Source organism: Pelecanus crispus, chromosome 3, assembly GCF_030463565.1.
Source record: "Pelecanus crispus isolate bPelCri1 chromosome 3, bPelCri1.pri, whole genome shotgun sequence".
Classification (NCBI taxonomy): domain Eukaryota; kingdom Metazoa; phylum Chordata; class Aves; order Pelecaniformes; family Pelecanidae; genus Pelecanus; species Pelecanus crispus.
In genome coordinates this window covers 126,109,179-126,135,424 of record NC_134645.1, presented here as the reverse complement: position 1 = coordinate 126,135,424, position 26,246 = coordinate 126,109,179, and the positions used below count along the sequence as shown (strand labels likewise).

At 43.3% G+C, this 26,246-nt stretch overlaps 1 protein-coding gene across 1 annotated transcript; it reads right to left on the bottom strand.

Moving 5' to 3' along the window:
- Positions 1 to 1,696: 1,696 nt before the first annotated feature.
- Positions 1,697 to 24,246, bottom strand: CYP39A1 (cytochrome P450 family 39 subfamily A member 1). Its single transcript, XM_009484931.1, has 12 exons — positions 24,070 to 24,246; positions 18,781 to 18,916; positions 17,303 to 17,477; positions 15,378 to 15,527; positions 14,446 to 14,539; positions 12,856 to 12,954; positions 10,879 to 10,969; positions 9,713 to 9,846; positions 8,727 to 8,822; positions 6,958 to 7,046; positions 2,868 to 2,955; positions 1,697 to 1,768 (listed from the first exon to the last, which is right to left on the bottom strand). Exons 1-12 carry the CDS (start codon positions 24,244 to 24,246, stop codon positions 1,697 to 1,699), a joined length of 1,401 nt encoding a protein of 466 aa, XP_009483206.1.
- Positions 24,247 to 26,246: the final 2,000 nt, after the last annotated feature.

The window sequence follows — 26,246 nt, the reverse complement described above, 5'->3', positions numbered from 1 at the left end:
GGTGTTTAATTAAATATTCACAGCTTTAGTTGGTTTCAGGTGCCTTTTATTCATTCTAATCAAACTGATGCTGACCTTTGAGTTATACTTTCCTTTAGGGACCTTTTAGTCTAAAGTCAAATTTGCCATTACAGAATTTTGCTTTTTTGGGTTACCTCTGTTGGGGAAAAAAAACCCAAACCAAAACAAAACCACACACACATAAAAAAAAACCCCAAGCCCAAAATTAATTAAACAGAAAAATAAAAAGAAATGCACACTGGGGGGAAAAAAAAATCTTTGCAAAGCTACAAGATACCTGAACAGATATTGTGGACATTTCCAAATCTTAAAATCAAAATATACACTTTTGGGTAATGACCACACATGAAAACCCAGGGAATAGTTTTCAGTTATGAAAGAGATATGAAACAGCAGTTAAGAGTACAACTCTTGCAGAGTTAGAGCCATTGTGAGCTAAATTAGAAGCTGGACAGGTCATTTTCCAGCCATATAAATCATTAAAGTTTGTTAAATTGTTGTATCCATAACTGAGGTAAGCCAACCATTTAATGAATTATATGATGTGTTATTCTCCTATGGATGTTATTCCTGTAGTTTCTAGTGTTGTTGAAAGTCCATTTGTGGTTTTTTGCAAATATTTCTAAAATGATGAGTAATCTTTACTTAAAAGACTAAAAATACATGCCAGCTATTATCGTACATGAAATCTGACAGCAGTTAAAGTGTTGGTATCTGAACTTACTTGACAGCTTCTTTGAACAACTTTTACTAGGTATTCTTTATAGGATTAAATATTTTTAGATTTCTGCAATTTGTTCTATAAGTAAGTTGTGTTAAAAGGAAAGCAAAAATGTTCTAGATATTAGACAACCAGTCTAATGAATAGCAGTAGCTTTTCTTGCAGTCACTTTTCATTGGAAGCCAAACATCACGATCAAACTTTCATTGCATATTCATGCAAGGGCCGATTCTGAATCCTGTGGAGCAAATAAAGCTCAGCAGAGATTTTAGGTGCTCCAGTGGAACAAGACCCCAGTATTTCCCATGCTTGCAATTTTTCCATTACAAATGCATTTTACTTGAAAAAAGTTGGCACCGATTGTGGGCAGAGCAGGCCAGACCTTGACCTACCTATACAGGCGGTGATACGTAAGTCATGCCAGTTCATGGTGGCTGCGGATCTGATCCGGAGGTCTCTGCTCAGCACTGCCCTGTATTTTGTGCACACCAGCACCAGGGAGCTGTACGGAGTCACCACAAGGCACCACTTTGGCCTTGGTTCGAAGAGACCTGCAGGAAGCAGTGACCTGGCCCAAGGGACTTGCTTTTCCGCTGGTTCTAGCACAACTTCCATGCAGGATTTCCAAACATAGCAGCTTTTTGTCCTGAACGTCTGGTTGGTGAGCTTACTATATCAGATTTGCAAAGTCTGTGAATAATTGGCCCACAAATTATGAATGCAGCAGGAGAGCTTGATTTTTAAACACCAGAAAGCAGGCAGTCGGGTGAGGAGCACAGATACGACTATACTTGGTATGGCATACCACAACGCTGTATGTACAGCTGTATGTACCACAGTGCTGTATGTGCAGCACTTAAAGATGAAATTAAGAACTGTTAAGGCAGAGAACCTATCCGAAGATGTAGGACAGGGGTGGCTGGCAAAGGCAGGTAGGTTAATGGTGGGCAGCTTTCATTCCCGACATTTATACTGGACCCGGAATGGTGCCATGGGTTGCTGTGTCCCCACCAAATGTAAAGGGCTCTGCAAAAAGAAGAAAATCAGTAGAAACATTTAAGTTAGTTAGGTTAATGGAATTATCATCGTGCTTTAATACTAAGATATAAACATATTCTTGGAGCTTCGGTCTTAGAGAACCAAGACCAAATACTGAAGAGTATTTCTTGGCTTTGCCAAAGCCATTGAGTAGGGCCTTCATGATGACTTTTTATTCCACTCACTCTGACAGAGGATGACACATGAGATCTTAAGAAACTCTAACAGTTTTGAATTTCTTCACCAGCATAATTGCCTGTGAGTGCAGACCCGAGTTACAGTCAACTCCAGCGAGAGCTGGCGTGGCAACACACCATCAGTCAGGAAGGGGCAACCTTCCTCCATATTCTGGGTGGACTTTCTACCAGTACTTGAGATCAACATCTCATGTTCTTCAAGGAGAGCAGAGGAATTATGTTCTCCCAGCTTCCAGCTTCCAGCCTAAAGCCCATGCCACTCTAAACTTCTCCCTCTTCTCCTTGGCAGTTTAGCTATAGGGCATGTTTGTCATGTTTAGGCTGTGACAGGCAGACATGCTGACTGTGCAGCAGTTTGTGAGGAACAAGGATTTTTGGAAAGTGGATAGGACACAGTGCAAATGGGGAAGGAAATTATTGCGGAGAGTGGAGACCGTGCCACTCCCCGTTAATGGTAAAACCTTTCTGTGTCGCAGTTGCTCCCAAGTCTTAGCCCAATCATTTCTCTTCCACCACTGAATACGTAGCAGAAGAGCACTGAGAGTGCCGCATCTGATTTCATATCTTTAAAGTATTAATAATCCAGTTCCGTATTCATTGGTTTGTGAATGGCAGAAAGCCATAATAAAATCTCTTGTAATGTTTAGGCAATGATGAGACAAAATACTCTTGTAGGTGCATTCCTGTATAGACAGTGCAGCCCCACTAACATTGCTGGAGTTTTCCAAGTTAAAACGAAGATCAGGTTATTCATTACGTGTTTTATTAACACTGCTCTCAAAATTTTGCTTCATTATACATAACCACGGTTGAGCGTGGTTGCTCAGCTGAGCGTGATGAATGAAGGATATCAAGATATGGAATGCTGTATAAATGCATGGATCTTTTACCTCCTTTGGTACTGCATCCAAAAGCATAAATTCATATTTGTATAGGAATAGCACAACGAACAACTGGATTTCCATGATGGCAAACCACCTGCAAGAAAAGGGAGGAAAACATTGGCCGTCCAGCCTGACCATCACACGTGTGTTATCATCAGGTAAGAAACAGGGTGTCTTTGATGCATTTTACATTCCTTGCTTTAATTCTGCCTGAAAGTTTATCTTCAGTAGGAAAATATGCTGTAGCTTTGTTCAGCTTCATTACTCAGCGAAGAACACGAATGTAGCGGCTGCCCCTTCTTTCCAGTGAAACGTTAGACCGACAGTATCCCTCTGACACCCTATTTTAGAACAGCCCCTTATCATTATGGTTTTTTCCACTGTGTAAACATCTATGTTCCCCTAACACTTGCTGACTTGAAATAATTTCATAGGAGTGAGAAGACAGTCAAATATAGAAAAGGCTATATGACTAATTGTGCTATATAAAGTTATATTATACAGCTGGGAGCCTGATGGCATCAGAGGAGCTGTGACAGCGGGAGTTATTATTTAACGCATCAGCATTAGAATGCAGTATGAGACCCAAGGGCATGATTTTTTTTCTGAAACACCCTCAGAAAGGTCTTTCTCAGTCAGTCCGGAGAAGATTTCAGATAACTGCAGGTGAACTCCTCTAGGCTATTATTTTTTAATGTTGATACGTACAAGAGCTTTCTGCATTTGGGCACTAGCATGCACCTATGCCAAGTCATAGGATTACTCACTTGCAGAATTTAGACACAAGTCTTAAATACCTAGTTAAAATAGTAATGCTACCTTGCTCTTCTACACTATTTATTTTCCATTATCTGAGAGATGCTGGAAAACTTGGATAAAACAGCTATTGGGGAATTCACTGGGGAGAAAGCCACATGACTGCACATGGCATCAGCCTGGATTTGGCCTGGCAGGTGGGAAGAGGAAGCTAATCAGCCCCACGAGACCCAGGCTAACTCCTGCAGAGCCATCCAGGTCTGCGCAGGAGCTGTCCTGAGCTCTGGAGTGAGAGGATGCTGTGGTTTTTTGGCCTAGCTTCATATCCAAATTATCTCTGGGATTCCACATTGGAATTACCTTGAGATAGGGAGCTTTTGGTGACCTTGAGCTCGGGGGAATGCAGTGCAGAGATATTTCAATGGGAATGAGCTCAGGTCAGGCAGGACGTGCTAGCCCAAACTCCAGCAGCGTGCTAAGGTGGGCTCCTTACAGTCCCTGCACTGTTTGCACAGTGCCGCCCCGGACCCCTGGGGCTTGGGGTCCTGCCTCTCAGCCATCCTCACTGGTTTGGCATGGATGTGCCATGATGCGGACAAACACCAAAATGCCTCTAGGTTGCCCTGAAAGTGGAAATGCTGCATTTACAGAGGGCTGTCCTTCGAACACAAGCACAGCTGGAAGCAGGCTGACCAGCTCTGACACCTCTGTACCCACGGCGGGGCTCATCTGCAGTCTGTCCAAGCGGCAATGGAGATAACCGGTAACGGACTGCAGCACTTCCCACCGTTAGATCTCAAAGGGCTTTTCCCAGCAGGCTGCTGTAGTTATTCTGCTCTGCAAACAGAGATGCTGAGACGCAAGGGTGATAAGCAACACACATGTCCAAGGGTGGCCAGAGGGACAGTCCAGGACTGAAAGGCAGGACTGCAGAGTCCCAGTGTGTCATAGAATCATAGAATCGTTTAGGTTGGAAAAGACCTTTAAGATCATCCAGTCCAACCATTAACCTAACATTACCAAGTCCACCACTAAACCAATTAAGGGTAGAGTAGCAACCCCATGCCTCCTGGCTTGGTGGCTGGATCATTTATAATGAAAGTAAAAACTAGGAATCATTAAGATTGGAAAGGACCTCCAAAATCATCATTCCAATCATCAACCCCAAACCCCCATGCCCCCTAAACCATGTCCCAAAGTGCCACGTCTACCTGTTTTTTGAACTCTTCCAGGGATGGTGACTCCACCACCTCTCTGGGCAGCCTGTTCCAATGCTTGACCACCCTTTCCGTGTCCTTCTCTCCCACCACACATTGTACTGAGCAGAAACCATGAGCTTTCTTGCAGCTAAATGCCCCTTAGTTCCCACCTGTCTTTCGTATTCACGACTGTGTTCTAGAACAGTTTTCCTGTAAAAAATCTGAGTCACCGATGCCTTCCCGTTTTATTTAGTGACAAGGGGGTTTGACAAAGATGTGCTTTCTGAAATCTTGCCCCCAATGCACTGCTATGTGTCAGTGTTGTGCTGGAACCCAGGAGCCCAGCTGTGGATTGAGGTCCTGCAGTAAATGGAGTCTGAGAATGAAAGCATGGCCGTTGTGCTGAAGGGTTTACAATGTCAGCATAAGATAGCAGACAACAGATGGAGCCTTGCAAGATAAGCACAGTTGCACAGGCAATAGTCACCTAGTTAAACAAAAGTAGTTTCACTGCCATCAAATTTCTCTTTTAGGTAAAAAAGAAGATGGCTCAGAAATGGCTTTGTAGGAGCTCTTCCCATGTCAGTTTGCTAGGATAATCCCCAAGTAAGTTGTTTTCTAGCCTTCAGTTTGGTTAAATCAGCTTTTAATTTCATGAGGAACTTTGGCAATGGAGAAATGAAATGTTTCATTCATTTCATTTATAAATGCCAGTACTGAATTAAATGAAAATGCATCTTAAACTTGAAATATCATTGTTTCATTCAGTCGTTCCAAGGAGATCTGCAACCTGGGATCTAGATACATCCCTTGATTTAATTTCCTTTCTTCCAAGACCACCACATTATTCTTTTAGAATTATTGCTGAAAAACGTGAAGGTGTATGTTGCCATGTGGACTGTCAAAGGGTTTGAAAGGACTTTTTGTCTCGCAGCAAGAAAAAGATTCTCCATCCGTTGTCTATGTAGAAATGTTATCATTTGCTTTCTAACCACAAACTTATTTCAAAGATATTATCAGAGTCCAGAGAACAGCCTGAACAAAGAAATACATCAGTTTTTATAAACAAGCAGCTTCCAGAAACACTGTTTTGCAGCTTGTCCTATACCTGCAGATGCCTCTGGTGAATTCTGCTGTCGCCCTTGCTGGGAGTGAGGCTGTGCTCATATTTAGCTCGGGAATATGGCACAAGTCATGGAGGTACGGCAGTGAGTGAGCACTTTCCTCTGGCAAGCCTAAATGGTGAATGCAGGTTTATTCATTTTGTTTATGTCTTTATGCCTTCACAAAGTTTATCTGACAGTCATGTCCAGCCTGCTACAGGGTGCAGATTCAAGAATCCAGATCCTCTGCAACACCCTCCGGATTCCTCGGTCCACATAGGACTCTTGAGTTGAACTGACTAGTTTTAAGGATTCCCGGTTACTTGCATCTTAGAGGACACCAGGTTTTGAAGGCAGAGAATTGAGCATAGAGATGTTTGAACACAGAAGTGAGGAGCAGCTGGCTCCCTGGGACTTGTTCCAGGAAGAGGGACAGCAGAGAAAACAGCAGAAGGAATGCAGGAAGCATCAAGGCTGGCATTGCTGGAGGAGTGAAGAGAGATGGGATCTGCAATTTAAGCCATCATACAATTGTGTGGGCCTTAATGCAAAGACAAGATTTAAACAGAGAGGAGACAATTAAGACATTTGAAGATTAGCAGAGATGTCAGTGGCATCCCAGAGGATGGAAAGAGAGTCTCAGACCAGAGAAATGTTCTTTAGGTTAGTTTAGAACTGGTTTATGGCAACCTAAAAGCCTGCGTCTGTAAACTGGTGTGTTTCTAAGTGGAACAACTCCCCCTTGATGAAAAGGTGCCTCAGCAGCAGCAGAGATAGGCTGACTTTCTTCCCCAGGGGATATCCCTCGGTACCCTAGTCTCAGATTCTGCTTTTACATCATGACTTAACCTGTCTTTTCCAGGAATGAAACCACTTTCAAATTGGTTTCCACAAGGTTTAGATAATACTGAACATTAGGGGACTGACAAAGAGCAAAGCAATGAAAACACTTTATCTCCAAGTGTAAGAGGAGCCCAGTTCAAGAGAGTTGTTCTCTGCAGGGTTTGGGAATAAATACACCCCAGCTGTTTCACTGACCTTCCTGGACACTGATGCTTCCCTCCTCCGAATGCCACAAAGCTGTCCAAGAAAGCATTCTTCTCTAAATTTGCCTCTTTCCAACGATCCTGTGGGAAGAAACTTTTTTTTTTCCAAATCAGCCTTATATAAATAAAGCTTAACTTTATTTCTCTAGGCTAAAAATGACCTTGGACAGCTGATCCTCAAAACAAAGTTGCACTAATGCCATTTTTTGCATTCAACCTGTTAGTGTTAAGAGGATTCAAAAGTCAGCACCAACTCAGGGAAAGAAATGAGGGTCCCATTTGAAATGTACCTAGTGCTGGAGAGGTTTTCAAAATCACCCCTAAAGCATTCTTCCTATACCTCCCCATTTTTCTAAATCCTGCATCTTGAGCTATTGAAAAGCTTATAAAAATACAACCTTCTCCTTTAAAACACATGCACATTCAAAGCAAATGTTCAACCAGTACCTTCCCTCAACCACCCAACTGTATCACGGCACACAAACAGCTCATGCACGTCTTGCACATGAACCATTTCTAAGATGCTGTGCACAGATAAATGCAAGGTGTGTGAGCTGTCACCCAAGAGAAAGGCAAGGATTGCACAGCCCCATTCTCAGGTGCAAGCCAGTGTGTGAGAAAATGAACTCAACAAAGCAGCCTGTCTGTCCCCAGAGGGCTCCTTGCTCCGTCCTGAGTTGCTTTAAGAGAAAAGGAACAACACGAGGAGCAAAGCAATACCAGCTAAAATTTGGGTGGGTGACACTGACAGAAGTAAATCTCTTGAATGCTGGGTGACAAACTATACCACCCTCCAGAAACTCAGAACAACTCTACCGAGGCCTTCAGGTAACACCCTGTCAAGTCTATGGTGGCTAACTCCTCTGATGAAGCTGTCTCAGAGAAGATGCAATCTTGTGTTTGTTTATTTTGGATTTTTTTCAGCTTGGGCTGTTTAGAGCTTTCTGAATAGGAAATCTGTTAGCATCAAAATCCAATAAAAGCAAGAAAAAAATCTCAGCAGTGATGAAGCAAGGTGATACCATTTGGAATGGCAATGTCCAAGGGGTACTCACCTGTTCTTCATGGAAAAAGGGTGAGTTTCTAAAAACAACCTAACTTGTTACTAAAAAAGAGAGTTACTAAAGAGATAAGCTGCTGCATCAAGGTTTCTGCTTAGGCTTTCAAACAGGCAGGAATGAGGGATTTCAAATTGCTGAAGAGTTTGCTAGAAGGGAAGTTGTCTTTAAATTACTCCTTGATGTATTTCTATAAAAAAGACAAACCGTTCTATAGCGGATGGTGCTAAAAAGAGCAGTTACAAACCTGCCCACACAGCCACCTGGAGTGGAATAATAATCAAGAAACTCTAGATGAGCTACTGAATTAGCAGAGCTAATACCTACCAGAAATCATCTGACTGGAAAGACCAATGAGCCTGGGTAAATGTGTGGAGATGAGCTCTACAGACAGAGGCCAGGGAGACCAGAGTACTTGGAGTTGGGTTCAACAGTGAAATCAGTGGGGTCTTTCCATGGTGGGCTTTGAATCAAGATCAAAGTGATATACAGAGGTACCGTAGTATTTGGAATATATAACTGAACTTTAAAGTCTCGCTTATTCCTACAGGCTCCTCCTTTTTGTGCACATCTTCTCTGTATACACAGCCATCCTCCAGACGATGGGGAATACTCAACTTTAAGCCACTTTTTCCATGTGCTTTTGTTATGAAATAAGAGGAGAAAAGACAGCAAAATACCCATGCTAAGATTTACAGCTTACAGGCTTAAACGTTTCTGGGTCAGGAAAATATTTTGGATTCCTGTGCAACCAATACGGTGACAACATCAGCATGTCGCCTGCAGGGATGGTGAAATTCTGAAAAGGAGAAAAAACTCTAAGAAAAGAGAAAATCACAGGTTCAGCTCACAAAACAGTCCCTCCTTAGTACTCCTCTTCCATCAGCAGAAGGTCCTACAGAGGACAAGCGAAGGTGCTAAAGGCACAGTGAGCATATTACATGTTTGAAGCTTCCTCTTGCTGTTGCCCTTTTTTTCCATAAGAAAGGCCTAAACAGTGGAGAATGTGGAAAGACAATTTTTGTTCTCATTTGGTCTTTCAGGTACAGAAATAATAGAAACCTTACTTCTGTCTTTCCCTTCCCTTCATTCACTTCTTGATGTACCATGTGAACTGGTATTTTTTTCTAGATCTTTTGTTAAGCACTTCCTTCAAAACACAAAGAAATTCATGAAAAGACTTCTATGACAATAGACCTTTATGGGACTTTAGTAATTTCTTAGATGGGCATGAGTGCTGAGTCCTTAAGAGAGTGGTTTTCTCCCAAACATTTATTTGTTAGACTCCTGAATGCTGGCACTTCCCCTCCTAATGGCACTGAAGAGAACAAACAGAAAAGGAGTTTTATCAGTTACTAAATCGTGGTGCCTTTTACTGTATTTGTTGTGTCTCATTGCTATTTCATATGCCATCAGCACAGTATCTCCAGCTCAATTCAATTTAATTTCAATTCATTTCAAAACTGAAGGTAAGACTATGAGCAAAAGAAGCAAACCCACTCTTAAATTAATGACAATTAAAATAATGACGAAGAATAAATCTGTTAAACTAAACAGAAGTTATATGTGAGATTGTAGAATAGCTCTACTATTTTAATTTTATCTAGATCTTCTGGGAGGCCACTTTCCAGACAAATCATACAGCATCCTTTTGGGGGGAAAAAAAAGAAAAAAAAAATAGAAACTTGCCTGAATTCTTATTGGGTTTACTACTTTCTTGGTGATTGCACCTGGAGACCTCAGCCGTATGGCTTCCAAAGTGCACCATTTAATAAAAGGGAGCTTCTTAAGGTCCTTTTCAGAGACTTTGATTTTATCTTTACCTGTTGTGGCATGAGAAAGAAGATTAGATTAGATTAGATTAGATTAGATTTCATACTTGTTTTTATACATGCTGACATGTCTTGCTTTAGACCTTCTGATAGAATACCTCAAGCCATTAAGACCTTGGTTAGACCCAGAGATTGTTTTTATATTTCAAGTCAGTTCAATTTAAGAAAAGCCATTGAAGATAATTTAATAACTCTAAGGTAGCTGTACATAAGGAATTTGCCAGAAGAGGCCGAAGAAAGGTCATCTTGGAAGTTAAGAGTTCCTGGACTTTCTCAGTACTTTGGCAGGACACTGCACGGGAATCTCAGGGACTCCAGGCACCAAGACAAGTAGTCAAGGCTGAGCTCTTGGGCTATGTTAACACTAGCAAATAAAACAGGGCCAGGAGAAAGGCTTAAGCACTGGTTCATGATTATCCTCATTGGTTAATTATTGACACGTTCCTTGATGTGGTTTTGACCCATGTCAACTAAGAGTCTTCCATGAAAGTCTAATCATTGTTCAGGGGACTGCATATGTGAATGACTGCTCCCAGTAGGTGACTGTTTTTTGAGGGAAAGAAATTAGTCATGTGGGGGTGAATCATGCTGGACAAATGGGCCTCAGATGAGAGAAAAGAGAACAGTTCCTGGCCTGTTTTTCCACACAATAGCTGTAACTCTGGTGAACATCACACCATGAAAAGCAGCTGAATTGAAAGACCTCATCTGACCTTACTATAGATGCATTAAAAAAGCGCAAGACTGGTTAATACAAATCTAGGTCCAAATGATAGGGGTGGAACGAAGAGACAAACACGTACGGTTCTTTTTCTACCTTCTTTTGCTAACATCAAAGGTGGTTTTGCTTAAAAATGTCTTGAGCAAATGCTGAGTAAAGAACTCGGAGCTGGACCCTATATTATCAGTAGTACCCTCAGCAGCAACATGCATTAGTCCCAGCCATTGACCCTCGGCTGTGTGCTGAGCCAACACAGAATAAAGCATTTCTAGGTTCCAGAAGGACACGATCAGATTTATTACCTGCTTTGCCAAAAACAGAAGCCAGGTCTTCCATGATTTTCTTGTAAATGGAAGGATAAGAGAGTATGAAAACAAGGGTCCAGAAGGCAATCTAAACAGAGATGAAAGTACTTTAACTCAGGAATATGGAACAGAATTACACTATCTTTGTAGCAAATCACAGAGGCGGGTGAAAACATTTGCACTTTTTTGGATGTGCCTGTTCTAGTTGGGAAGCACAGGGAGCTGTGTTTCCAGGGTAAATCCACATCTAAAGGCTCAGATCCTGGGAGATTAGGTCTAGTCATCTGCTGTGTACTTAACTTCAGTGAACAGTACATCGCTTTGGCTTTGAAACGCAGAATCCTTTCTTTAATTTCAAATAACTAGGTGTTAAAATGAGTTACTAAATCATTGGGTGTGATTAGATTTAGCTGCCTGAATTAAATAGTAAATTCCTACTAATATTAGCAGAAATGAGGTGAAATAATTTGCAGGGCATTGTCACAGTGAGTCACACTAAAATGGGCAGGAAAAGTTTTAATTAACAGCAAAACAAGCAGTAGTACATCCCCTTTAGAAATAATTTGCTAACTGATTATGCAATGAAGTTGAAAATCAAGAAATTTAGGAAAGGAGAAAATCCTCTTAAGTAGGATGAAACCAGAAGGACTCGCAGCACTGCCAGGAGTCTCTCTCCTCTTGCTGAGCTAGCGGGAGATGCAGTCTGCACACAGATCTGGTCGTGGGCCATCTGTGCTGGTGAGGGATGAGAACTCTTACTGTTCTTTCCCAAATAGCCCACGTGGATGCAGCCCTCCTTCTGCAAAACAAATCTGGTAGCTTAGTTTTCTTGGACAGCACTTGGACACCGTGGCTTCACTCCACGGGCTGAGGAGGGATAAATGAATTGTTTCAGAAAAAAAGCGTTTAACGTGCTTGTTAAAAATTGCCTTGGAAGGTGAAAGGCCTTTTTTCATCATTCCAGTCACCGGAACAGTGGTTGTGACTATTCTCAGAAACAACGAAATGTCGGTATGTCTATTTACAGCTGAATGTTACAGAAGTAAGTAATGATAGTGTTGTGGAAGGAATGTCAGTTATCCTGATAACAGACAGCAGGCTATGCCTCTCACTTATACCAACACGTGAATCCACAGAAACCTCACTGAAATGGATTAAATTCCTTTAGGGTAAATTGTAGTAATATCCAATCTACAAAAAACATAGACATATCCATTAGGAGTACATACAAAAATAACTCACTATCATGTTTTTCTAAATCACATCTGTAACGGACATAACTGTGCTGGAAAGAGCTTAGTAGTCATGGTAAATAAAGGATGTTTTTCCTGCTATGGATTTTTCATCCAAGAAATTCCTATAAATGTCTTTGGTCAGCCTAAGCTGTGTTAGACATATTTGGCTTGTTAGCATACATACATCTGTATCATTAATCTGTCAAATTTGTTTCTAACATAGACAAAACTTAAGTGGCAGCAGAATCAAACTGTTGCTTTTCTTCCCCTGAAGCAACACTGGCATTTGTACAGCAGATCCCCCAAAGCGAAAGAGCCAAATTCAAGCAAGGATTTACACACAGATGAAGTTACTCCATTATGCTTTTGATATTCTTTACAATTGATAACACCAGCCTATTTAAAATAGAGTCTCTACTATAACACAGCCAGAGTGCTTCAAAATAGAGTTAAATGCTCTTCACAGCTTAAGACTGTGATCTTAATAGCTATGAGACATGTTCCTGAAATCTTATGATAGGGAACATCATAATTCAGGAAAAATACAAGAGCAGCTTTTCTTGTCATTGCTTCTGTGACATTGCAGTCTGGGTATATTTGTAGTGATGCATGTGGGCGTGATAATCCCTTCTTCGGAATACATGCAGTGTGTGTGACCTCTGATTCAAAGTCTTTGCTTCCCAAATATAGGCTTTTGAACAGGATAGAGAGAAGGTGTTTCTCTGGCTGATGTACTTACAGGGACAGCATTTGCTTGGGAAGCCCAGAGCATTAGGAGACCATAATTGGGAGCTAGATGTTTTCCCTGCAAGTTGTCCAGGAGATGTTGCAGTAGTGTCTGTTATAAATAAAAGATAATAATGTGTATTTCCAAGAATATATTGAAGTCTAGTTTAGGGTAGGGCTTACTAGAATTCAAGGATATAACATAAGACTAGTTTATCAAAGAGAAGTGATGTTAGTTATGGGGGTTTTGCAGTCACAAAGTAGAGACGACAGCTGTTAAAAGAAAATGAGACTCACTCACAGGCAGAGGGCCAGAAGTCGTCAATGCACCACATGAACCCTACTGAATACCCGCACTGCCCTCCATTTTCTTAAAGTTTTTAGGGGATTTCGTTCCCTCACTCCCCATTGTTGCTTGTATGCGGAAGAAAGAAAAAAGAAATCTCTATTCTTTTTTAATTCCTGCTCCACTTCTCTAAAGAACCTGAAAATGGCACTGAACAAGTTGAATGAATGGAAATGAAGAAAATGTTCTCTCTGTTCCTGCCAAAAAGCTGCTTGTTATGAAGAGATGGTCTGATACATCAGCGAACTCCCTAGTTCCAGGTGCTTTGTTAGTGACCTAACCGGTGACTTCAACAGCTTGATATTCTTTGAAACTATAGCAACTGTGTAATGTTCTAGGATCAGCTTTTGTTTGTATTTCCTTAAATACAGGGCAACCATGCATTCAAGGCAAAGCTTCCTGTATACTTTTCAGAGGGGAAAAGGCTGACCTTCGATAAAAAATAACCGCTCTTTTTTCCAAAGTCCCATCCAACCTAAGACACCGAGTTCCTGCCTCCTCCTACTTCCTGCACCTTCTTACCTCCCACCATCCCCTCCCCAGCCTTCTCTTTCTTTCCATTATTCTGGTTTATTTTATGAAAGAAATTGTGGTATGTAAAGCTTTTAAAGTCTAAATAAAACCTGGTTTGTTTAATGATCTGTTCTATAATCATTTGGTAGATCAAAATTCCCAGGCCAGTCTGCCCTTGCGTTTGTCAGCCGTATAGACAGAATTCTTGCCATAGCTAAGGAGAATAACCAGGGGACAACTTATCACAGCTTTGACACAATCAATATTTAGGGTACTTGGCTTCCAATCCAGTAATCTGCTATTTTCTACTAGTCTGGCTGCTGGAGGATCTACTCACTCTACACCAGGGTTTAAAAATAGTACATATAAGGTTTTGAAATTTCACAGCGCGGTGCCCTCAGAGAAACAACTGAAGAGGTCTTTCTCTCACCTCTTTCAAGTGCTCACTGCAACTGCGATACCGGAGGCTGGCAAAGGGTTATAGCTCTGAACACTTGGCTTGAAATTCCCCAGAGGAAGATACCAATTCTCAGAATTGTAGGAAATAAACTAAATTGAGGAGTGGGACTCAAAATTATGGGTCTGTCCTAATGTAGGTGACAGCAATACTGGACAATTAAGGTACAGCTATCAAAGCTGACATATTTGGCTTATTTCTTTCAGTACTGAAATAATTCCTGCCCTCCATTCCTTCAGTCAGAATATGCAACAAAGTCATCTTATTTCATAGCCTCGGATGTTTACCTTGGATGTGGTGTCTGAAGGGTTGGTCCTTTCAGCATCTGACACTACTTTCTCAAATAATTTTAGAAGCCATTTTTTTGATTTAGACCAGTTCCTGTAAAGAGAAGCAACAAACAAGAAGCACTTAACTGAGGCAGCACAAACCAACATTTCCTTTTCCATGAGAAGGACTTTGTGGTTTCTTTCCAAAAGCCCCTGGGCAGCAGTCAGCTGATGAACAATCAAGTGTCAATCTGACTGACAGCAGCGTTGACTTCACCTTGGCCAGACCTCAACTTGCAGCCAGGACCTGTGACTGCAAGACTCCTAGATTTTCATATCTATTCCACTACAACTTTTCATTGTGGCTTTGGACAATTGCTTAGGTCAATCTTTTCAAGAATGACCTCTCCTGAGAAAATAAAGGCCACATTTTTAGAGCATCCTTAGTTCTTTCTGAAGGCCATTTTGAGGTGTTCAAGGTGCTGTCATGGCTCTGAGAGCACTGACAGGCTCCCTTCCTTGGAGTTTGGTTGCCCCTACCCAAGGTCAGCTCTGCGACAGCGCAGCCATGTAACCTGGGATCAGTCCGCTTGGAAAACAGCTAAGGTGTGGGCAAGAGCAGAGAGATGCCCCACTGGTGACCCCCTCAGCTCAGGACTCGCATTTAGGCTCAGGCCTTTGCCCTTTGCCCGGTTCTGCTGCTCCCTGACAGGTCCAAGCTGGACCCTGCCAACCTAAGCAAGGTTGTTTCTACTTTATGCCAGGAAAATGCATGAGACAAAGTCAGAACTTTTTTGAAGCACCCGAGCTGAAAGCCTGCTTGGCCTGAGGGTGCACCATTGATAAAGACAGCACATCCTCCTCCAGGGGAAATGTCCCTCACAGTTGATATCCCAGCGAGCAAAATGCCTGTGATGGGTACACCACGTGCATCATCTCTGCTCCATTACCTCAGGAAGCACTCAGGCATCTGAGAAGCATATTCGAAGTCCTCATCGTACTTCTGAAAATGTTCTTCAAACTCCTTGATTTCACTCTGACTTGTCGGGCAGATGCCTTTCCCAAACAAAGTGTTCACAGCTGCTGGATACATGACATGCCTGCAAGGACAAGATCACCATGACTTACAGGCCATAGGGAAGCTGTTGCAGCGGTTTTAGGTCAGGACGTGGCGTGTTGAACTGCCGACACCAGAAGTGCGGGACTCAAGCATCACGCCAGCATGGAAGGGCTGGCACAAGGCTCAGACCTCACTCACACCCTTATCTGCAGATTTCAAGCAGAGGCTGGGAGATACAGGGACCTCAGGCTACTCCTCTGTGTGTGGCTGAACTTTATCAGTTAGCATTTGGTCACTTGAGCAGTGGCAGAAAGGCTCTGGGCGCTGACATCCCCTTCTCCCCATCAACCACCCCCGTTATTTCAGGTTAGCCCATGTGGACCTTCTGGGCATTGCACAACCCCTTCTGCAACCAGACACCGAGCAATCCTTCCTCTGGCTGCAGCTTTGCTGGACCAAACAATGCTTTTTTTGTTTTCTTTTTTATCTCACTCCTTCCCTATTTTCTCCTCTGTTATCTTGCAAACTCTGAGCTCATTTCCCAGGCTACTTCACCTGGACTCTTGAGCTCTGAGAAACCCTTATGCAGTCATTGCTGGGTTCCAGCCACTGCTAAACAAATATTTCAGGCAATGGCTCTTTCACTTTCTTGCTTTTTGTACTGATCATAAGGAAGATGGAGCCACCTGCTGGCTCTATGGATTTAATTTTCAGGCAGCTAAATAACAATTATCCAGGGCATTGCATTCCAATTCTTCTATCCTGTGTTGTCTGGCAAAAGCATAAGAACAGATCACACTCAGCACAGATTTTCTGTGGAATGTTCTTACGGTCACAGCCTCCTTGGGGCACATCCCCCTGCTCCGGCGTGGGCTCCTCCCCGGGTGCAGGGGGATCTCTGCTCCCCTGTGGGCCCCCATGGGTGCAGGGGCACAGCTGCCTCGCCATGGGCTGCCCCAGGGCTGCAGGGGAATCTCTGCTCCGTGCCTGGAGCCCCTCCTGCCCTCCTTCTGCACTGACATGGGGGTCTGCAGAGCCCTTCCTCTCACGTTCTCACTCCTCTCTCCAGCTGCAGTTCTGCAGGGTTTTTTTTCCCCTTCTTAACTATGTTATCCCAGAGGCGCTACCACCGTCACTGATGGGCTTGGCCTTGGCCAGCAGAGAGTCCTTCTTGGAGGTGGCTGGCATTGGCCCTGTCAGACACAGGGGAAGCTTCTGGCACCTTCTTATAGAAGCCATCCCTATAAACCCCTCCCCATTACCAAAACCTTGCCATGCAAACCCAATACAGCAAGATACAGGTGTTGTCCCAGATGATCAGGAAGAAGGAGGAGTTAAAAGCTCTGCTGTTTTCACATGAAACTCTCAATAAAGGGATTTTTTTACATGAAGGATGAAGTTCTGGCAGCAAAGTCAGTTGCAGAAGCGTTATTTAAGTTTTGGACTAGGCTCGGCCCAAAACATGCAGGGAAAGTTTTCAATCTGCTGCAGATCAAGCATTTTGTCTGTTCATAAGTTCTTTTTAAACATGTGAAATGTTTATCCCATCTTTTGGGAAATGGGGTTTGTTGGAAGATGCTGTGTTTTCTTTTTTCTTCCAAATAGGTAATTCAGATGTTTCTCCTAGCTGGGAGAAACACCTTTAGACGAAAACCTGTCCACTCTGTGAGCCACTTGAAACTGTGAAGCAGTGATGTGTATCCTGACACAGCTTTTCTAAGACTTGTGAGCCTGAACTCCACCAGCTTTACGGTAACGTCTCTGCTCCCATATAGGTCCCCCACGCATTAGAGATGTGCTGCAAAACTCCCTTACCTTACCAGATCATTGAGGTCACCTGTGCCCTCCGTGCCCAGTTGTGCCATGTGCTCATGCAGTTCCTTACACAAAGTGCCCGTGAACACGTGCAGATTAGAAGGACCCATTTTTCCCTTCATCATGCTGTAGAGGTTACCATGGTTCTGATAAAATGCTTCTGCAGGGACAGAAACTAAATACAAAAAAAACCAGAAACGTTTTGGAAAGTAGATTAAGTAGATTTTCACTGACAGAGTGAAAATTTTTACACATAAGTTGTGACTCTATTTTAAATGCCTTAAAATGAGATTTTCCTAGAGTGAAATTCCCAGAAACCTTCCTTCTAACCCTGTAAAGGTTTTGGTGAGTCCTCTGCTTCTACAAGTCTGTGTAACACCTTCCTGCCTTGTGAAGTTTCAGTGCCAGAATCAACAATCCAGAGATTTCCCCCCAGCTTCCGTGTGGATGTAGAGAGATGGGCATGCACTCCACAAAACTGACTGACATGAAAAATAGATTAATCCAAGAAAAAAAGACTTTGGGTCTTCATGCTGTAGTACATCGTCTCAGTCAAACCAGGAGAGGCTGAGAGAGCTGGGAGTGTTCACCCTGGAGAAGAGAAGGCTCAGGGGGATCTTATCAGTGTGGATAAATATCTGGTGGTGGGAGTAAAGAAGAGGAGGCCAGGCTTTTCTCAGGGCAGGAGGCAATGGGCACAAATGGGAATACAGGAGATTCCAGTGAGACACAGGGAAGTTTTTATTGTGAGGATGGTCAAACAGGTTGCCCAGAGAGGTTGAGGAGTCTCCATCCTTGGAGATACTCAAAACCCAACTGGACACAGCCCTGAGAAACCTGCTGTCGCGGACACTGCTCCGAGCAGGGGCTTGGACTAGGCAGTCTCCAGTGGTGCCTTCCAGCCACAGGGATTCTGTCATTCTGTGATTTAATCTCTCTCTGCTAACTTGCTTCTCTCTCATTTCACAGTCCAAAATTGCCAAACTACTCGAGGAATTCCTGTCTGTGCAATTCCACATGGATACAAGCACATAAGCCGACGGAGCATGCCACTGCGGATGGCTTATACACATCATCCCCTTCTAATGACTGTCGTACTACAGGGTAACAACTAATTATTGCCACAAGCTGATTTTCAAATTAAGTGACAGGCAACACACAGCTCCAAACCCAGCACACATAGGTGGAGTGTCTAGCTGCAAAAGGACCTGATCCCAAACTGGGGTTGCTTGATGATAAAATTAATAACAGTCCATGGTTCAGAAACCTTTGATCCCTTGAGACTGAATCCAAACCACTCAGCAGGCTTACAGTGCTCGACCCACATGAAGGAATTTAATTTTGCCTTCATTTCATAGCATGGTCATGGGTTAAGATAAGCATTTAAGACGTGATCAAAAAGGCAATGGGCTTTGGACCGGGTTTCAAAGTTTCTGGGTAACTAGATTTGATTTCCGTTAAAAAAAGGTCTCATTTACCTGCATTCTCAACAGCTTGTTGTACTGCCTGTTCAAAATTTAAGTCTTTAGATTTAAAAAATGCTTCGGTGCCTTCTTCCTCAGTCACAAAAGTAAACCGTTTTCCCAGAGCGAATATTGTGAACACGGGCCCATGCTGGAACAAAGAAAGATTTCATGTTACTGTATTGCTCACGTTTGAGGGGAGCCCCAACAGGAGTTCAGTGCTGCTGAGAGGTCAGGAGGGAGGACCTGGGCCTTCCTGCGCTCTGCACACCTTGGCTCAGAAGTGCACAAAGATGAACATGAATCAGACCAGAATCTGTAGACTTACAGACCAAAAGGGAACATCACAGGGGCCTGCCTGAGCTCTTGCAGAGTAGAAGAGGTTCCTTCTCTGAGATTAACGTTTTATATTTGAATTACCTTACAGTTCAAACAATACCGCCTACCTGGGTTTAAAGAACACAAGTGATGGATTATCTACTGCATCCCTTGGCTGCTATAGCAAAGTACACACATTGTAAAAATCTGCCCACTCCTGCACTTTTTAATGTTTTTTTCCCTTCCCTTCCCTTCCCTTCCCTTCCCTTCCCTTCCCTTCCCTTCCCTTCCCTTCCCTTCCCTTCCCTTCCCTTCCCTTCCCTTCCCTTCCCTTCCCTTCCCTTCCCTTCCCTTCCCTTCCCTTCCCTTCCCTTCCCTTCCCTTCCCTTCCCTTCCCTTCCCTTCCCTTCCCTTCCCTTCCCTTCCCTTCCCTTTTCTTTCCTTCTTTCCTTTTTTCTTTTCTTTTGTTGTTTAAAGGTTCTGCTAATACCAATGATTCCTTTCTTTTACAGGTTTTTAAAGTTTAATATCAAAATAGCTAACAAGCTTTGAGCAGAACAGATGGAGTTACTTGAGACTTATATTCAGGGAAGGTTTTTGATGCCATAAATCATCCTTTCGTTTTCCCTTATCTAATATCCTAGAGCCCTCTCAAAACTTTCAGCAGTAAGTAATCACTTCTGAATTCCTACATTATGAAAAAGATCACCAATATTTGTAGATACTCTAAACTAGCAAACAAATGTGCAATATCTACTGGCTGTCAGGTTGAGGCATAAAAAAATAAAAATTAGGAAGTGAAGCGTCTTTAGCATCTTTTTCTTAGTCAAGGCAATTTCTGCTCACAGGCAAAAGCCTTGGAAACCAAAAGCCCAGCATTTACATTTATATGCACACCACCTTCTTTTGGCAAAGTTATTGTACATAAGGAAAGGTTGAGGGCTTTCATAAAGTTTCTAGACACATCAAGGAACTTGATTTTCTTTTCCAGGTTACACTGCTGACAAGGGTGAGAAAAAGTTTTCTGTCGATCTTTTTGGAGTACTGAAAAGCCTTGAATCCACCTTGCTCACATGATTTATGCTGTTGACTTTAACCATTTCTTGTGTTGCCTGTGTCTGTATTGTAAAGCCCACTTCATCAAAAGCTCTTTGAAGCCAAGGAAAAGATTCCTCTTGACTTCAACTGAATTTTGATTGTGTCCTTCAACGGTAAATTATTAAAGAAAGAATGATTGTTTAAACCCTCTGGGTGATAATAAATAAAATATTGTTTTAATAATAGCTAAATTGCTAAGGTTGCTTTTTGATGGATAACAGCACGTCCTCATCATCAGGCTGGATAAAAATCAATGAATTTGTACTGTGTTTGTTTTTAAATTAGACTTTTAAAATTCTAAATTAACATTAAAATGTACTTAAACTAATTTTAAAATACAATTAAATTTGAACTAATAGCAACCTGCAATAACACTTAATTATTCAATTAAGGTCGCACTCAATTAAAGATTGGAACACTTTATTTTAGATGATTACATGTGAGCAAGATGCCGAAGCTCCCATTACAGACAACAGAGATCGAGTCTATGCAGTCAGGGGAGCCCAAAAACCGATTCATCTGATCACCTCTGCATGCCTCTGTTTTTGAAGGGGAGCTGAACTGCCCTTGGACTCCACTGATAGAACTGACTATGTGTCCACTGACCATTGGTAAAGCTTGGACGCCTTACTTGCCTGTAAACACCTACACAAACAATCTGGTTTTGAAATATTTTCAACATTTTCATCCAATTTCCTGCAGTCTATTTACAATAGTTAAAATTAAACCAATATTAAACAAAATTGAAATAAAAAAAGCTCCACGAAGGACCTCCAGAACCAGTCAGCTTCATTGAACAGCGCAGTGATGGTGGATATTCAAAGATACATGTTTCAGAAAGCAGAATTTTGTGTCCAAATGGGAAATTACAAATAAATAATGTGTTCAAAAATTACAAATAAACAATGTGTTCAAAAAAAGTGTAGACGTGGCATTTTGGGACATGGTTTAGTAGGCATGGTGGTGTTGGGTTGATGGTTGGACTGATGATCTTAGAGGTCCTTTCCAACCTTAGTGATTCCTAGTTTTACTTTCATTAAAAAATAATCCAGCCACCAAGCCAGGAAACATGAAATTAATTCTTACTCTACCCTTAATTGGTTTAGTGGTGGACTTGGTAGTGTTAGGTTAATGGTTGGACTAGATGATCTTAAAGGTCTTTTCCAACCTAAACGATTCTGTGATTCTATGATCCTTTGAACTCCTCGTTAAGCAGCTCTACCTGTATTTCACGTTGCATGGTGGCTCCGGTGACCCACCCAGCCCATCCCAGACCGCCTGCAAAACTGCTTTAACTAGCCAGGCAGCTTGAGGAGGAAGAGGTGGTATCTTTTATTAGACCAGAGATTAAATATTTTATTAGAGCAGGGGATCTTTCTTTTCTTAGACCCACTGATGACACAAGGGGAAAAACAGACAATTCCTCCATCCCACGTCGTCTTCTGTAGGAGGAAAACAAGCAGCGAACAAGCAAACTGCAGGTTGGAAGCAGTGGAAGTCTGGTGTGTTACTCCAGGGCTTGAGAGAAAAAGCAGTGAGGGATATACACAAAAGGGACAACAATAAGAAAGCTAACTCTTTAAGAAAGGAAAATAAATGAGTGTCACCTTGACAGACTGATGGATTAATCCACGCGAGGAATTTTCTAATTGCAAAAGTCTTCCCTGAAGGTAATGACCCCCCAGAGCTGAAGAGGCTTCACACTGCCTAGAGCCTGTTTCTGCACTAACTTCTACAAGGGCAGCTTGCTCCTACTAAGGACACTTAACCCTCTTCTAGCAATATAAAGGAGCTTGGAATTGTGTGCAAGCCTTGCAACGCCTGTTAATGACCCCTTTGGCAGCAGCACCTGTTCTGTTTGGCTGTACTATGCTACAGTGCCTGCTCTTTTATCAGGGAGCAGGCAGGAGAAGGCTTACCTTTCCTGGCCCCAGCACATGTGCCAGCGTGGGAGGTGGGAAGAGAGGGAGACGTGCCTGGGGTGTTTAAGGAGGGGGAGAGGAGAACCAGGGAGCAGCCCTCCGCAGGGACAGGGAGACCGCCGGGCGCCCGTGCTGCAGGCAGGCGGCCAGAAAAGGGGGACCGCAGGGAGAGGGCACAAGTCACAAGGATGCTGAGTTGCTGGACTGAGAAAAAAGCCAAAGGAAAGGTCCTGCCTGCAAACACACAATAAAGGGGAGGAGATACGTAAGAAAAGCCTTTCTTTCTGCTTTGCCTTATTTTGCGTTTTCTCCCATTGAAAATGTTCTAGTTTCTGTCCCAACAACACCTGGGGTTTATAAAGCCCTTCGAGTGTTTCTGGTGTGTTCAGATCTGTCAGCAGCTGCCACAGCACCAGCAGTGGCCTAAAGGGTCTCCAGGCAAACGAACATCAAAATTAATGGACCCAGAGCCACTAAGTTTGCATCTGTACTTCAATACATTCTTTAGTATGCAAAAGTTTTGCTCATTCAATCTGTGAATGAACCCCCAAGAAGGACACTTCTGTCAGGTTTGTTTTAAAATTTCAGCTAAGAGATTTTGCTAAAAGCTTCCTGGGAAAAAAGGCAACTAAAGCAAGCTTAAGTCATGATGAAACATCTATCCCCAAAAGGGATTGCACTGGGAAGGACGGTTTGGCAGGGTGCTTTAATCTGGTTGTCACCAGGATATGTTTTCTGTAGAACAAGGAGGTTCTGTAACAGCCTTGTATCAGAAGAGTCACAGAAATATTATGATCGGGTTTTTTAAGTGAGGCTTGATCAGTTTATTTAAAGGATTATATGGCATGGTTTCTGAAATAGTAGGAGAATGGACTGGAATGAGTTTTCTTCCAGTCCTACATTTCTGCCCTAAGATGAATGAACAAAAATGAACCGATCATGGTATGCACAGACAAAAGATACAGGAAAGACATAGTAATATAATGTTAAAACCGGCCTGTTAAGCTCAAAGAAGCCAAGGAACTGCAGATAATACACAAGCTTACTCTATGGTGCACCCAATGTGCTTTAGTACAAGACTGACAGCTCTTGATGTTCTTATACCTCATACTTCAGCCGATTATACTTGAACCTCTGCTTTCATGTAACACCATGAGTTTATAATAACCATGGCTGCAAAGTACTTACAAATATGAAGTCTAATAGTTCAAATCGAGAAAGCAAATTTTAAACACCTAGTATTTATTAATATTTTTTTCAAATTTCATGATGTTACAGTGGTTTCATTCTTAGCTAGTTTTTGCAAGTACTGCTGTGCGATCCTTCAGTTTGGAACGCTTGAGGCTGACTACATTGCAGTAGCAGGTGCCATCATCACTGAATGAAAATGGGAAACTGGGTTTTATGTCAGTATTAACTAGAAATGAAGCATCTAATCTAAATTAATCGTTTAGGCTCTCTCTATCAGACAGACATAGAGAAAGAAAGGCATGCCCAGGGGGTAAACCTTCACACCCATCTTTGCTAAGTTTTTTAGGATGGAAAAATTTGCCTGCCAAGCATGCCTGTGTCCCTCTTGAACGCTGAGGGACAGCAGCTGGTACTCAGAAATCTCACTTCACTTTAGGCACACAAATAATTAGTTTCCTGGTCCCAGCGCCGGGCACAGGGCTTTCCACATTATCTGAAACCAAGATTAACATGTAGGCAGACTGCAAAAGCAAAACAGCAGCGGTGCTGGGTCCAAACAGGATGATCACAGCACAGAGATCGTGCCTGGATCGGATCCACAGCTTAGCAACGTTACGGGTACAAAGCTGATCCTTCGCCAGCTAAATGCTCCTGATGTTATAAAACGTGACAGGAAAGGGGCAAACTTAATGCAGAAGTTTCTCCTCGCCTTTGCCCTTGCAGGCAGCCACCCTGAGCACACACGAACGAGCAGGCACGCCGCCACAGCCATTACCTTGCTTCTAGCTTGCTCTATAAACTCCAGAGGAGCTTTCCCAAACTGAAACGCAGCTCCAAACCAAGGGATCCAGCTCCCGATGCAAGGAGGGGAGCTTGGGTTTCTCAGCTGAAACAAAACAGCCTTGACAATAAGAAGTCCCAGGATTGCTGCCAAGAGGAGAGCAAGAGCCATTTCGCCTCTTCGCTGCCTGCCGCAGCAGCCGCTCCGCCTGCGGCAGCGCCCAGCACGCCCGCGCTGGCCGGGATTACCCCGGTCAATGAATGGGGCCCCTTTTTCTTGCCAGCTGATCCCCGCCACGGAGACAAGATGTCAAAGCACCAAGCTGCCCAGGGGACAAGCCCTTGTTTTGGAAAAGGCAGAGCCAATTCTTCTCCGCTCTGGGACGAGGACCAACTCCGCTGCTTGCACAACTGAACATGTTGCTGTGACAAATCCTCGAACTTCGCACCAGTTGCTGGAAGGCTACCCAAGCAGCCAGGGACGCAGCCAGGGACACCGTGGCAAAGCAGTGCGTTGCTTTCTTCAACTAAAAAGAAATATTTTTTGGCAATAGCAAGATTACAAAGCAGAGAGGCTGTGATTTGCAGACGCTCAGCTTTCAGCAAGGCAGATGGCAAGAAACTTTTGCAGGCGTCACCTGAAGCAGTAAGCCCTGTGAAAGCTATCTCTCACCTGAGATCATCTTATTAAAGGCTAGATGTGTGTCCAGTGTCTGAGGAGCAGAGAAAAGTTTCGGAGGTTGAACTGACAATTCAAAACCTGCTAGTGGGCCCTGTAGCATCACTGCTATGTAAAGAAGACAAGATTTCAGAGAGGTCAGATTGGTTTCTTTGTGTGTGTGGAAGTGGCAGACCAAAATTACGTACAGAATTCATTAAGTATACAAAAACCTAGGAAGAGCTCTCGCAGCCTACCCCCCCACACCCTCAGCAAGCCTGAAGACAATCCAAAGCCAGGAGGAGTAGCTGATAGACCAGATGAGCGTGCTGCCATTCAGAGGAACCTCAACAGGCTGGAGAAATGGGCAAACAGGGACTTACCATAGAATTGTAGAATACCAGGTTGGAAGGGACATCAAGGATCATCTGGTCCAAACTTTACTGGCAAAAAAGTGACCTCATGAAGTTCAGCAAAGGGAAATGCCATGTCCTGCCCCGGGGTAGGAACAACCCCATGTACCAGTACAGGCTGGGGGCCACCTGGGTGGGAAGCAGCTCTGCAGATCTGGGGTCCTGGTGGACACCAAGTTGAACACGAGTCAGAAACGTGCCTTTGCACTCAATAGCACCCTGGGATACATTAGGAAAAGCATTGCCAGCAGGTCAAGGGTGGTGATCCTCTCCCTCTGCTCAGTGCTGCAGAGATCCATCCGGAGTGCTGGGTCTTCTAGGCTTCCCAGTGCAAGAGAGACATGGACAGGCTGGAGTGAGCCCAGTGAAGTGCCAAGAAGTTCATAAAGGGGCTGGAGCATCTGCCGTTTGAGGAGCGGCTGAGAGAGCTGGGACAGTTCAGCCTGGAGGACAGAAGGCTCAGGGGGATCTTATCAGTGTGTACGAACACCTGAAGGCAGGGTGCACAGAGGGTGGAGCCAGGCTCTTTTCAGTGGTGCCCAGTGAGGCAGTGGGCACAAACAAATACAGACAATTCTACTTAATTTTTTTTTTTTTTTTATCATGATGGTGTTCAGACACTGGAACAGGTTGCCCAGAGAGGCTGGGGAGTCCTGGGAGACATTCAAAACCCAGCTGGACACAGTCCTGAGAGCCTGCTCTAGGCGACCCCGCTTTGAGCAGGGTGCTGGACTAGCCAGTCTCCAGGTCCCTTCCAACCTCAACTGTTTTTGGGTTGTTTTTTTTTTTTTGTGATTTTGTCTTCTTTTGCTCTGGCTCTCTGTCCAAATCTCTTCTTCTGCTCAGTCCCAGGACCTGATCCTCAGGCCCTGACTGCTTGGTTGAACGAGCCCTGCTCAGCCTTTCTAGCTCTTGATCTGTTTGTTCCATAGACAAGCACCCAGCTGTACATCGCACCTTACACTTCTCCCTTTACTCAAATACCACCTTCACACATGCATTTCCTTTTCAATCAGTCTCAGCCTTTCTGGCTCTGCCCCTCGAACTGTTTCTCTATGTCCTTCCTCTCGAACGCTACTTAGTTCTGTCCCATTCTCTTCG

Excerpts from the sequence above, each read along its gene's own strand:
- CYP39A1 (XM_009484931.1), bottom strand. The coding sequence starts at position 24,246 with ATGGCTCTTGCTCTCCTCTTGGCAGCAATCCTGGGACTTCTTATTGTC. Across the intron at positions 17,478-18,780 it reads ACAAGCTGTTGAGAATGCAG|TTTCTGTCCCTGCAGAAGCA; the intron begins GTAAATGAGACC and ends TTTTGTATTTAG. Across the intron at positions 2,956-6,957 it reads AAGCATCAGTGTCCAGGAAG|GTGGTTTGCCATCATGGAAA; the intron begins GTCAGTGAAACA and ends CTTTTCTTGCAG.